At 47.8% G+C, this 13,206-nt stretch overlaps 1 protein-coding gene across 4 annotated transcripts in view; it reads left to right on the top strand.

Annotated features, from left to right (window-relative positions):
* The window catches only part of ZMPSTE24 (zinc metallopeptidase STE24), a 114,373-nt gene extending 101,518 nt beyond the window's left edge, over positions 1-12,855 (top strand). For all 4 annotated transcript variants that reach the window (XM_077838094.1, XM_077838092.1, XM_077838091.1 and 1 more), the window contains one exon: positions 11,991-12,855. In XM_077838094.1, the coding sequence (XP_077694220.1) occupies positions 11,991-12,215 (225 nt within the window). In that variant the 3' untranslated portion in view covers positions 12,216-12,855. The remainder of the gene's footprint in view (positions 1-11,990) is intronic.
* The last annotated feature ends 351 nt before the right edge of the window (positions 12,856-13,206 follow it).

The following is a 13,206-nucleotide window of genomic DNA, read 5'->3' as shown; positions in this document are numbered from 1 at the left end:
TTCAAGAATTGCATCTCCTGCCCTTCTTTCTTCTCCATCTGTGATGAACATCAACGGTGCTTGTACTGTCTGGGTGAGACGTACAACTTTGCTAAGTGCAGTATGTCTTGAGCCTTTCCACCCAGAACTCGAGAAGTCTAGGAGCTTCACCTAAGAAAGGTTTCAGAGTAGCAGCCGTGTTAGTCTGTATTCGCAAAAAGAAAAGGAGGACTTGTGGCACCTTAGAGACTAACAAATTTATTTGAGCATAAGCTTTCGTGAGCTAGAGCTCACTTCATCGGATGCCGTGAGCTGTAACTCACAAAAGCTCATGCTCAAATAAATTTGTTAGTCTCTAAGGTGCCACAAGTACTCCTTTTCTTTTTTCACCTAAGAAAGTACCTCATGGAGGAGGCTATGAAGCCCCACTCTGATCCGGCCCAGCGAGACCTCCCTGTCCATTGGTCTTAACTGACCAATAATGCCCCTCCAAGCATGTGCCTTGGAGCAGAGCCTCTAACGCTGAAGCCCCAGGACTTCAGGGCTCCAGGGCTCCCCTTGAGAGTAGAAGACACTCTGATGAGCACAAGAATAGATCCCCACAGTGGACTGTCCATACGAAACACAATCCTTCCCTGAGCTGGTCCAAGTCAGGTAAGACATTGTGCTCAGAACCCATGGAACTGCCTCTGCCAAATACCCCCTGGTTAGAGGGCAAGGCATGCAAAAGGAGAGATCCACCTTGTTCCCATGGTGACTGTGATACTGAAGCATAAGCACAAATGCTTGCCAGTTCCATCTACGAGTGCCGATCCAGACCTGTCATCGACACCACCTTGTTTATCTAATGATCGTTCAACTGCAACAGATGAGTTGGGTCCTTCAGGCATCGCTGCTGGAACTTCTTGGACCCCACGCTGTTCAGAGACTTACTTAACATCAGAGGATGTATTCCTCCCCTATCCCCAGTCTCCACTCCTTTCTGACCCTGTCCTCCTGAGGGAGGTCTTTACTCCAGAAGAGGAATCTATACCAATGTCCGAGGAGCAGTTGCATCTCCAGCCATTAGGCAGGAGTGCCCCAGTATCAATGGGACTGCCACTACTGATGGAACAGTCCTCGGAATCAGAGGAGATAGCTGTACCAGTATCTCCATGGACCTACAGGATTCCCAACTACGGTAACTCCTCACTTTAAAGTTGTCCCGGTTAACGTTGTTACATTTGCGGAATGCTCCCTTATAACGTAGTTTGGCAGCTGCCTGCTTCATCCACTGCTTGCAGAAAGAGTAGCTGGTAGGGGCTTGGAACCAGGGTGGACCAGCAGCCCCCCATCAGCTCCCCGCTCCCCTAAGTTCCCTGTGCAACAGCTGCCCAGCAGGCTATCAATTGCCAGGCAGTTCAGCTGTCCCGCCCCCCACTGCCATATGCTGCTCTTGCCCTCTGCCTTGGAGCTTCTCCCAGGAACCTCCTGCTTGCTGTGCCGGGGGGCGGGGTGGGAAGAGGGGTGCTAATGTCAGGATGTCCCTCTCCTCCCACTCCTGTATCCCATCTCCATAGAATGGGGACTGACTGACACGACAGGACTCAGGATGGAGGAAGCTTGCTGGCAGCAGCTGCTGACTCAACTTGCTGATCTACTTAAAAAGCCAGTATACTTAGACCAGTGTCCGCATACTTAAAGGGGCCGTGTGCATCTCTCTTTCTCACACACGTCTCTCTCTCTCTCTGCCATGCTGTCTCTCCTCCCTCCATTCATGCTGCCTTGTAGAGTATGAAGCTACATTAACAACAATGTGTTAACCCTTTAGGGCTTAGCCGAGTGCTAGGTTATCATTTAGCAGTAAGGCATTCCCTGGGAAATATCCCACCCTCTTCCACCTTCTGACTTCACCACCTCAACCAATCTTCACAATCGTCACTGCTGTGTACAGTATTAAATTGTTTATTTAAAACTTATACTGTGTATATGTGTGTGTGAGTGAGTGTATGTGTGTGTATGTATATATATAAAAAATATATAGCCTTTTGTCTGGCAAAAAAAAATTCCCTGGAACCTAACCCCCCATTTACATTAACTTTTATGGGGAAATTGGATTCACTTAACATCGTTTTGCTTAAAGTAGCATTTTTTCAGGAATATAACTACAATGTAAAGCGAGGAGTTACTGTACCGGTTGAGAAGCTATGCTCACCATCCCTCCAGCTATGACCCTCTGTAGTGACCGCTTGTACTCATTCCCTTAGGGTCCCCCACAACTGATGGGTCCCTCCTTCTGGCCTGATATGGCAGGCATCTGGGGCCTTCTCAGGAGTCGTACCACTCCTCTTCCTCTCACCAACTGGTTCTGTTGGTGAACAAGGAGGAAGAACCAGCAATGGTTCCAACAGAGGCTGCTTCTTCATCTCTGGACAATGCAGTCACTCCTTCATCGCCTTCTCCGTCAGATGACTACCGACAGTACCAGGCGCTGTTACAGAGAGTCACAAACAATCTACAGATTCCATTAGAAGAGGTTCAGAATCCTCAGCACTGGCTCCTGAACATCTTGCAACTGCAGGGACTGAATAAGGTGGCCCTTCCGTTTAATGAGGCTATACTAGAGGAAGCCAGAGCAACATGGCGCACACTAGCATCCTGTGCCCTTACACTGAAAAGGGCCAAGAGATAATACTTTGTTCCTGTCAAAGGAGCTGTCTTTTTATTTTCCCATCCTACCCCAAACTCGTTGGCGGCCACAGAAGGAGCTCAATCATACTACCAGAAATCCACCCCAGTAATAGATCTCCTGGGAAGGAAGATCTATGCAGGTCTGCAGTTTTATACTGTTAACTGCCACGCTTTGTTAGCAAAATACGACATTTAATAACTACTCCAGGCATAAAGAAAAGGAGTCCTTGTGGCACCTTAGAGACTAACCAATTTATTTGAGCATGAGCTTTCGTGAGCTACAGCTCACTTCATCAGATGCATACCGTGGAAACTCCAGGCATGCGGACTTCCAAGATAAACTTCCCATGGAAGACCGAGTCCATTTTCCGTCTCTTTTGGATGAAGGCAAAGGTGGCCCTTCAGGCTACAGTAGATTCTGCAGACACAGTGTACAGAACTTTGGCCACAGGACTAGTCATGAGGAGGGACTTGTGGTTACAGTCATCAGGGTTTCCTAGAGAGGTCCTAAACACCATGCAAGATCTCCACTTCAGTGAATCCAACCTTTTTAATAAGACAACTCCCTGCACTTACTAAAGGACTAAAGATCTACTCTGTATTCCCTCTGGATTTACGCTACAGCCCCCAGGAAGAAACACTAGAGGCAGCCCTTTAGACCGAGGTCAACACCTTTTCATACACCCTATTACCAGCGTCCAGCTCAGCCTCTGCACCAGAGGATTGAGAGGCCCCGTTTCTTTGCTCCCTCTACTGCCATAGGCTCCAATCACTCCCAACTGCTGGCCAAGGGCCATTTTTGACATACAGGTCAGGGCCTGTGTACCACCACAGATACCACCCACTTTTTCTCCTGTCACCGTTAGGGGCTGTCTTATACAATTCGCCCACACTTGAGTCCTGGAGATTATCCATTAGTGATACTCCACAGAGTTTCTCTCCTTCCCTTCTCACAAATCCCCTTCAGGGACCACTCTCAAGAGTTGATTCTTTAAAGGGAGGCATATTCCCTCTTACATCAAGCGGCGATAGAGTGCATCCCACCTTAGTATCAAGGGAGAGGGTTATACCCACATATTCCCTAATTCCAAAAAAAGTCAGAGGAGGGAGACCTATCCTGGATATCTGGCAACTCAACATCTTTATCCCAAAGCTGAAATTCCAAACGATTACATTATCATCTATAATCCCCTTTCTTCAGGAAGGGATGTGGTTCTTTGCATCTCTAGACATGAAGGATGTGTATTTCCATGTGTATATTCACTCATCACACAGAAACTTCCTGCATTTTACAGTTAGCCAACAACCGTGTCAATTTCGGGTCCTTCCCTCTCCCACACTCAGGACCACCACTGTGACAGATGCCTCTCTCATTGGGTGGGGTTCTCATCGGGACTACCACCCTGCTTAGGGTACCTGAACCCCACAAGAGGCCAGGCTACATATAAACTTACTGGAACTGAGGGCAGTCTGCCTAGGGTGCAAGGCCTTCCTTCCCCTCATACGCTTGCTCCATGTACAGATAATGTTGGACGATATCATCACGGTGGTGTATATAAACAAACAGGGAGGAGCAAGATCTTGTCCCTTCTACCTTTAAGCTGTCAGACTTTTGAACTGGTGTGTCAGGAACCACATCATGATACAGGCTGCTTACCTCCTGGATATTCACAGCTCCCTTCCAGCAAACGAAGCAGAAGTTTCTCTACAGACCACAAATGGCAGATTCATGCACAGTCCTAACCGTGATATTTACACAGTGGGGTAAACAGAAACAGAAAGCTTTCTATATCTTGTTCCAGGGGAGCCATGGGTCATGACTCCCAGAGTGATGCTCTCCTACTTCTTGGATGGATGACCCCAGATACACCTTTGCTTCCATCCCCCTACACCCACAAGTCATAGGGAAAGTACGCCACAACAAAGCCACCATCATTCTCCTAACATCCTACTGGCCCAGACAGTTCTGGTTCACTGAACTTCTAATGATGTCCACCCAGGAATCTATCAGGATCTGCCCATTTCCTGATCTCCTAACCAAGGACGGGGAAAATCAAGCACCCCAACCCACGCTCACTTCACCTCACAGTCTGATGTTTGGATGGGCATTGGAAATAGAATGTTCATGCTCTGCCCCCGTTCAGGAAACCCTTAACCAAAGTAGAAAAGACCCTGCTACCTAGCCAAATGGAGGCACTTTCTGGACCGGGCACAACTCCACCAATGTTTGCTAGGTACCATGGGCACTCCTATCCTTGAAGAATATATGTCTAGCTCTTAGTTCAGTGCAGGTACATCTAGCAGCAGTTAGTGCCTTCATCCCTCTGGAGAAGAGTTCCATCTTTACACACTCAACTCATATATTTATGAAGGGCTTTATCGGAACCTTCCCACTGACCCTTAAACCTACTCCTCAGTGGAATCTTAACCTTGTCCTGTCAACGCTCACCAGTCTACCCTTCGAACCTATGGCAACCTGTACAATAGCCTAACTGTCCATGAAGATGGTCATTCATAGTGAGCATTGCTTCGGCCAGGAGAGCCAGTGAGTTAGGAGCCATCATCGCACACCTTCCCTAGACGGCATTTCACAAAGAGATTGTTCTTCAAGTGCTTGTTCGTGTCCATTCCATGTTAGAGTGTATGTGTGCCATGTGCACTGTTGCCAGAGATGTTTCCCTCACTGGTATCTGTTGGGCAGCCCTAGCACCCTCTGGAGCTACATGCTTGTGTGCCAGTATAAGGGGAGCTGCTGGCCCCACACCCTCTCAGTTCCTTCTTTCCTCCCGTGACGTTTGCTGGAATAACTCTTTTTGCTCCTGCAAGTCTTTCATCTCAGTGTTTCATTGGCGGTTATCATAGTTTAGCGTATATAGTTTTTTGTAATCAGTGTTAGTGTATATAGTTAGTTCCTATTGTCAAGGGACGACTGTGCCCCAGGGGCTGGGCATGCCGTGGTCCCTGGGCTTCAAACCTTGTGCCTCCTGTGGCAAACCTCTGCCCATGAGAGACCCGCTTCTTAAATTGCTTGGGGGAAACTCATGTGAGGGACAAGTACCAGATCTGCCAGGACTTCAGACCCTTCACTGAAAAGGACAGAGACGTTAGGCTGAAGGATATCCTCATAGAAGCTGCCCTCAGACCAGTCTCAGAGCCAAGCTGCTCCCATTTGGCACCAAGTACTTCAGCATTGGTGCGAAGCACTCCTCAGTGACGGAGCTCTTCCCAGAATGGTTCATCATCTCTGGTGCCGAGGAAGAAGCAGAAGAAGCAGCACACTGACGGAGGGCGCTTGTCGATAAAGAAGAAAGACAAGCGAGGAGAAGGCAGCACAGTGAGACGCATGCCAGGCCACTCTTCCACTCTTGGGCCCACAGTGGCACCGTCAGCTCTGCATAGAGCGTTGAGTCTGGTCCGGGACCTTCTGCTGATACCTGGAAGCTACCACGGTGCCAGCAATCTGATGGTTGAATCAATCCCGGAGGCTTTCCAAGCAGCTAGAGATTTTCTTTCTCTACCGGTCCTGTCAGCTCCAGTGCAACACCTGCTAGCTCTTGTGACTGGAGGCAAGGGAGGGAACAAGGAGCACTGGGCTCCTTTCTCAGCACTGTGCACCTGGCACCCTCTAGGGTCAAGCCTTCCCTGATCCTGGCATCCCAATCACTAGTCCGTCTCTGGAACCCCAGCACTGCATGGAGGCAGAAGCTACCGCTCCACTGTGGTTTCTGAGAGGACTCCTTTTCTGAGTCCGAAGGGGAACCTTACGTGCCAAAGCCCACCAGCTTATGTGCCACCAGACTTTGGTACTAATCCCCCTACCAGCACGTCAGTGACTGATGCAGTAGCCTTACTGGAACCCCGGGGGGTTTCCCCCAGTATTGGGCCCCTCCCTCCCATTGTTCCTACTCGGTGGTTTCCGAGAGACAGGCTACCGCTCCTTCCTGCTCAGCAGTGGACCCCGACTCCGCTATTGACCCCAGTACCGACATCCAGGAGGTCGCTCCAGCAGACATAGTTGAGGAAAAGGAAGGAGTGCCTCCTCCGGTGCAAGCCGCCTCTTCATCCTCCCCAGATGAGGCTGTCATGGGACCCACGAGCCTGCTTCCACAGGATGACTTCAGGGCCCTTTAGGACCTTCTGAATGAAGCTGTTTGCTACGAAACTGGGTCTGGAAATGGAGGAGCTCAAAAAGTCATCTCACGGCCTTATTGATATCCTGGCTGCAGCAGCTCCCTCCATGGTTGCTTTGACCATCAGTGAGGTAGTGATATGGCTGATCAAGGCCCTGTGGCAAACTCCTTCTTCTCTGTCCCCTACCTCAAAGAAGGCAGAGAAGAAGTATTATGTGCCAGCAAGCGGGTTCGAATACCTGTAGTCGTATCCCCCCCAAGGGTCCCTGATGGTGTCTGAAGCAAACGAAAGGGACAGGCAGGGCCAGTTGAGCACTATCCCTAAGCAAAAAGACACCAAAAGACTAGCTCTTTTCTGAAGAAAGTTTATTCAATGGGTGGCCTTCAACTACGTATCTCCAACCAACAGACTTTGCTGGGGAGATATGATTTTAATCTGTGGAACTCCTTGCCCGAAGATTCAACAAAGCAGTTTGCTGTCCTCTTGGAGGAGGGTGAGAATGTGGCGTATATTTCTCTACAGGTGGCTCTGAATGCTGCCAACTTGGCAGCCAGGAAAGTGGCCTCCACTGTCACTATGAGGTGGTGTTCTTGGCTCCAGTTGTATGGCCTTCCTCATGAGGTTCAACAATCTATCCAGAACCTCCCCTTTGGAGGCCCCTCTCTTTTCTTGGATACAAGACTTCATGGCCTGAAGGACTCAAGGTCCACCCTATGTTCCTTAGCCCTGTAAGCACTGTCAGCTTCCAGGAAGCAATTCAGGCCCAGCACCCTCGTTAGTTTTTGGCACCTCCAAGACAGGAACCCTACAAAAGAAAAGGTGGAAGTTATAAATGGCAGCAACCCCACTCCCATCCACCTCAGCCTTCCATTTGGAGTCTCAGAGATGCAGTGCAGGCCCAAGCAGGCCTTTTGAAGGTGTGCCCAAGGGCACTGTACTAGTCGCTGTTTCAGATCTGCCTCCCCTTTTATTTTTGGACTATCGCTCTTCAGCCCAGCATGGTCGTACATAACATCGGACCGTTGGGTCCTGAGTACAGTGACAGTCGGAATATCCTTCGGTTTTTATCCACCCCCTCATCCCTGTCTCTCTTCAGGGAGTCTTCTCACGAGCAACTCCTCATGCAGGAAGTGCAATCCCCCCTACATATGGGGGCTGTGGAGGTCTGAAAGGGAAGGGGTCTGAAAGGGAAGGGGTTTTACTCCTGGTATTTCCTAATCCCAAAGGCCAAAGGGGACCTCTGACCCATCTTGGACTAGCGTTGCCTCAACACATATCTCAAGAAACTGAGGTTCCATATGGTTTCCCTGGCCTCCATCATTCCCTCCCTGGATCCAGGAGACTGGTACACATCCCTCGATTTAAAGGATGCATACTTTCACATTTCTATCTTCCATGAGCAGATTTCTCAGGTTTATAGTGGGTCAACGCCACTACCAATTCACCACACTTCCATTTGGCCTATCGGCAGCTCCCTAGGTTTTCACAGTATGGATGCTGGTCATAGCAGCCTTCCTCAGGTGGTGAGGCATACAAGTCTTCCCGTACCTTGACAGCTGGCTGATCAGTAGCATCACCACAGTCCAAGCCACCTTCCAAGCACTGGGCTTGTTAATAAAAAAGCAGAAGTCAACTCTTGTCCCAGTCCAGAGAACAGAATTTACTGAGGCAGTGCTTGACTTGACCCAAGCTAGGACCTTCCTGCTGAAGGCCCAATTCTGGACCATGTTGGACCTGATACTCAGTGTCAGGGTTCACCCAATCATGACAGCTCGGATTTGCCTCAGGCTACTGGGTCACATGTTGGAATGCAGTTATGTGGTTCAGAATGCAGGGCTGTGCCTCAGGCCCCTCCAGATGTGGCTAGCATCAGTTTACTCCCGGAGCAGACACCACTTGGGCTTAGTGCTCACAGTCCCTTCTCTGGTCCTCGCCTCCCTGGACTGGTGAAAAGAGCTGAGATCAGTAATAATGGGGGTGCCCTTTGTTACCCCTCAGCCATCGGTAACCTTAATCTCAGACATGCTGGACCTAAGGTGGGGAGCCCCCCTCAATAACCTCAGGACTCAGAGCCTCTGGTTCCAAGAAGAACTCTCCCTGCACATAAATGTCAGGGAGCTCAGGGTGGTACTCTTAGCATGCCAAGTGTTCCTTCTCCAGATCTCAAGCAAGGTTAAAGTACAGCACAAGAAAGGCATACTGAGTGTCAAAAACTTCCAGAAAAGATTAAAGCCCATGAGACAAAGGCATTAGCTATTTATTAGACACCAAAAAATGTTGTCCCCCAAGTGGCAGCACAAATCAATGGACTGGCCTTTCTTGAAGGAAAAAAAGTGTCATGTGCTTGTGTGTGTGATCAATCTGTTATCTATGCTGCAAAGGCATTAGGTTTTGTTTTTCTCTTTAGTTATGTAGACAAATGGTTTTCAAACTGTGGGTTGCGACCCAGTACTGGGTCATGGAATGTAAGGCATTGGGTTGTGGTGACTGGTCCGCACTGTCACCTGGGCTGTTAAAAGTCCCGTTGGCGGTGCTGCCCGGCAAATGCAGGATAGTCCCTACCTGTTTTGACAGCTCGCTGTGCCCCGGAAGTGGCCAGCAGCAGGTCCAGTTCCTAGGAGTGGGGGGCCACGGGGCCCCATGCACTGCCCCTGCCCTGAGCATCAGCTCCAAACACCCAGCTGGGAGGCGGGGGGGTGGTGCCTGCGGGCAAGAGCCATGCAGAGCCACTTGCGTACCTCCGCCTAGGAGCCGGACCAGCTGCTGGCCACTTCCAGGGTGCAGCACAGTCCGCGGTGCACCCCGCTGCGCCGCTGAGTGGAAGCTGCCCAAGGTAAACCCGTGCCCCAATCCCCTGCCCCAGTCTTGACCTCCACCAAACCCAGAGCCCCTTCCGGCACCCCAAACCCCTCATCCCTGACCCCAACCCCCTGCCCCAGCCCAGAGCCCCCTCCCACACCCTGAACCCCTCATTTCTGGCCCCACCCTACAACCCTCACCCCCACACCCCAACCCTATGCCCCAGCCCTGAGCCCCTACCACACCTCAAACCCCTCATGCCCAGCTCCATTTGGTTGCAGACATCAACAATTTTCTTCAACTGGATCACTAGAAAAGAAGTTTGAAAACCACTGATCTGGATGTTGGGGAAGCTGCTGTAGCTATGAGCTTCTCCCATGTGACAGGATCCTTCCATTACTAACCAGAATGTTAGCCGAATCTTTAACGTTCCAACCTGCCCATTTATGACACCATCATTCAAAATGTGTGAAAAATGAATGAAATGTGAAACATCTGTTTTTTACACCATAATTAAATTATGTTTTTAAGCTATTAAGCCTATTGTAAGAGTGCTTTCTCACTCTGTGGGTTATATAAAGCAGTGTTCTAAACAGTTCTCAGAGTAACAGCCGTGTTAGTGTGTATTTGCAAAAAGAAAAGGAGTACTTGTGGTACCTTAGAGACTAACCAATTTATTTGAGCATAAGCTTTCGTGAGCTACAGCTCATTTCATTGGATGCATACTGTGGAAAGTATGGAAGATCTTTTTATACTCACAAAGCATAAAAAAATACTTCCACCCACCCCACTCTCCTGCTGGTAATAGCTTATCTAAAGTGATCACTCTCCTTACAATGTGTATGATAATCAAGGTGGGCCATCTCCAGCACAAATCCAAGGTTTAACAAGAACGTCGGGGGGAGGAGGGGGGAGGAAAAAACAAGGGGAAATAGGTTACCTTGCATAATGACTTAGCCACTCCCAGTCTCTATTTAAGCCTAAGTTAATTGTATCCAATTTGCAAATGAATTCCAATTCAACAGTCTCTCGCTGGAGTCTGGTTTTGAAATTTTTTTGTTGTAATATCGCAACTTTCATGTCTGTAATCGCGTGACCAGAGAGATTAAAGTGTTCTCCGACTGGTTTATGAATGTTATAATTCTTGACATCTGATTTGTGTCCATTTATTCTTTTACGTAGGCTTGAATTAACTTAGGCTTGAATAGAGACTGGGAGTGGCTAAGTCATTATGCAAGGTAACCTATTTCCCCTTGTTTTTTCCTACCCCAAGGGTTCTTGTTAAACCCTGGATTTGTGCTGGAAATGGCCCACCTTGATTATCATACACATTGTAAGGAGAGTGATCACTTTAGATAAGCTATTACCAACAGGAGAGTGGGTTTGTGGGGGGGGGATGGACACCTGGATTTGTGCTGGAAATGGCCCAACTTGATTATCATACACATTGTAAGGAGAGTGATCACTTTAGATAAGCTATTACCAGCAGGAGAGTGGGGTGGGGGGAGGTATTTTTTCATGCTTTGTATGTATAAAAAGATCTTCTACACTTTCCACAGTATGCATCCGATGAAGTGAGCTGTAGCTCACGAAAGCTTATGCTCAAATATTGGTTAGTCTAAGGTGCCACAAGTACTCCTTTTCTTTTTGCTAAACAGTTCTATCACAGTTCTGTCACAATCATAAGACTCCTAACTCCTCAGAGATCTGTGATGGGTTGAAATCTTGCTGCCTCTGAGCGACAGGAGTAATTGCTGCATAGACTAACCATAGACTTGATGTACTCTCTTTCTGTGGGTAATGTTGCTAGACATGAGTAAAATACTGGAGAACGGAACTCTCGGATTCTTCCTCTCCCTCTGATTGTGACCTGGTGGTTAGAGGTGGGATAACCAATGCCTACTGATTTGGCACTTTTATTCTGAGAAGTGTGACTGATTGGATAAGACATGTGTCTGCCATATTAATGATCTAGACTGTACTCCCAGCAATGTGTGAAGAGGCCTTGTGCATCCTCTGTTAACTTATTTGTAAAATGGGAGATTAATATTTGACTTTCTTCTAGGGTTGGGGGGGGGGGTGCAAGATTTTCAGTGTTAAAGGCTATGTAGTGCACTGAAATATTAGCTCACAGTAGAGGTGAGATTTGAACTTGTCTACCAATTTCAAGATAAGTGTGCTTCCCCTGGCTACAGGGTACTTGGTTGGGAACTCTCCTGGAACAGTTCCCAGCTTGGTGGTATGGGAAGGAGGACTGAGCTCAAATGCAGAATGTTGCACAGCCCCGATGTTAAAACTTTCCAGCTGGTTTGCTGATAGACTGTATTCCTGCTGAATGATTTACTGACGCTATAAGGAAACTGTAGGCAGCTGAGATTTTATACAATTTTCATCTATTTTCCCCACAACAGGTTCTCTCCTTTTGCTTGACTGTGTTGAGCCGACGATTTGAGTTTCAAGCTGATGCATTTGCCAAGGAGCTTGGAAAGGCTAAAGACCTATACTCTGCTCTGATCAAATTAAACAAAGATAACTTGGGATTTCCTGTTTCTGACTGGATATTTTCAATGTGGCATTATTCCCACCCTCCTCTGTTAGAAAGACTTCAAGCCTTGAAGGATGCAAAGCAAGATTGACTGGAATCATTGTTGGTTCAGAGACAGAGCTTCCATCTCAGAAGCAAAATTCAGAGCTATTTTTTATTTTTTTTAAAGTAATCCTTCCAATGTTCCCTGATCTGAATGCAGTTAGCTTCTGAAATGTGTGTTAAATTTACTGAACTGAATTTTTAAGAAAATAACTTGTGGGACTGAATTTGGAGAATATATTGTATAAAGGCTTTTCCTTTTCACTAAATTTTATCGTTAAATGACAGAACACTTTGAGGGAAAGCAATTCCCCTTGTCCCCATAAGCAAACACCCCTTGAGTTTGTGTAAATTTTGAATGTAGCTTTTGACATTTTGACAATTTCTCAGTTTTTTGTAAAGTGAATTGTAGCTTTTCACCTTCATCAGTTTGATTGGCAGCACCTCAGCCCTGTGCTCCTAATTCAGAGCGAAAAAGGTTTGGGTGACTTAATTCCTTATGTGACAAATGCTTATGCTAGCTAATCACTGTTCAAATGTATTTAAAAAGTGGTTGTATTGGATAGAAGGTGCACTTTTTCCATGGATTCAAATTCCTGTGTGCAGTGAATGAAAAAGCTACTTTCCTAGGTATAATAAAATTGCCTCTTCTTTCAATGGAGGAATAACAATAAATTCCATCTCCAGAATGTGTCTGATCATTCTTGACAAAGTCATTGCTTGTGCACTGTAACCAGCAGCCCTATACTGGACCTTGGTGTCAGCTCCAGTGACCGCTTCTCACCCTTCATTGGGCCTGTGGACAATGGAGGAGGGGCTACAGAAAGGCAGCAAGAAGATCCATAAAAGGGAGGAAAGCTGCCAACTTTTTGTCATCCCTGTCCCCCTTCCCCCCAACTCCCCAAAATTCCTGCTGCTTTCAAGGAGTGGCAGCTGCTCATAAGAATGGATATACTGGGTCAGACCAATGATCCACGTGGCCTAGTATCCTGTCTTCCAATAGTGGCCAGTGCCAGATGCTTCAGAGGGAATGAACAAGA

The sequence above is a fragment of the Eretmochelys imbricata genome, chromosome 19, assembly GCF_965152235.1.
Source record: "Eretmochelys imbricata isolate rEreImb1 chromosome 19, rEreImb1.hap1, whole genome shotgun sequence".
NCBI classification, from domain to species: domain Eukaryota; kingdom Metazoa; phylum Chordata; order Testudines; family Cheloniidae; genus Eretmochelys; species Eretmochelys imbricata.
This window is presented reverse-complemented; position numbering and strand designations above follow the sequence as displayed.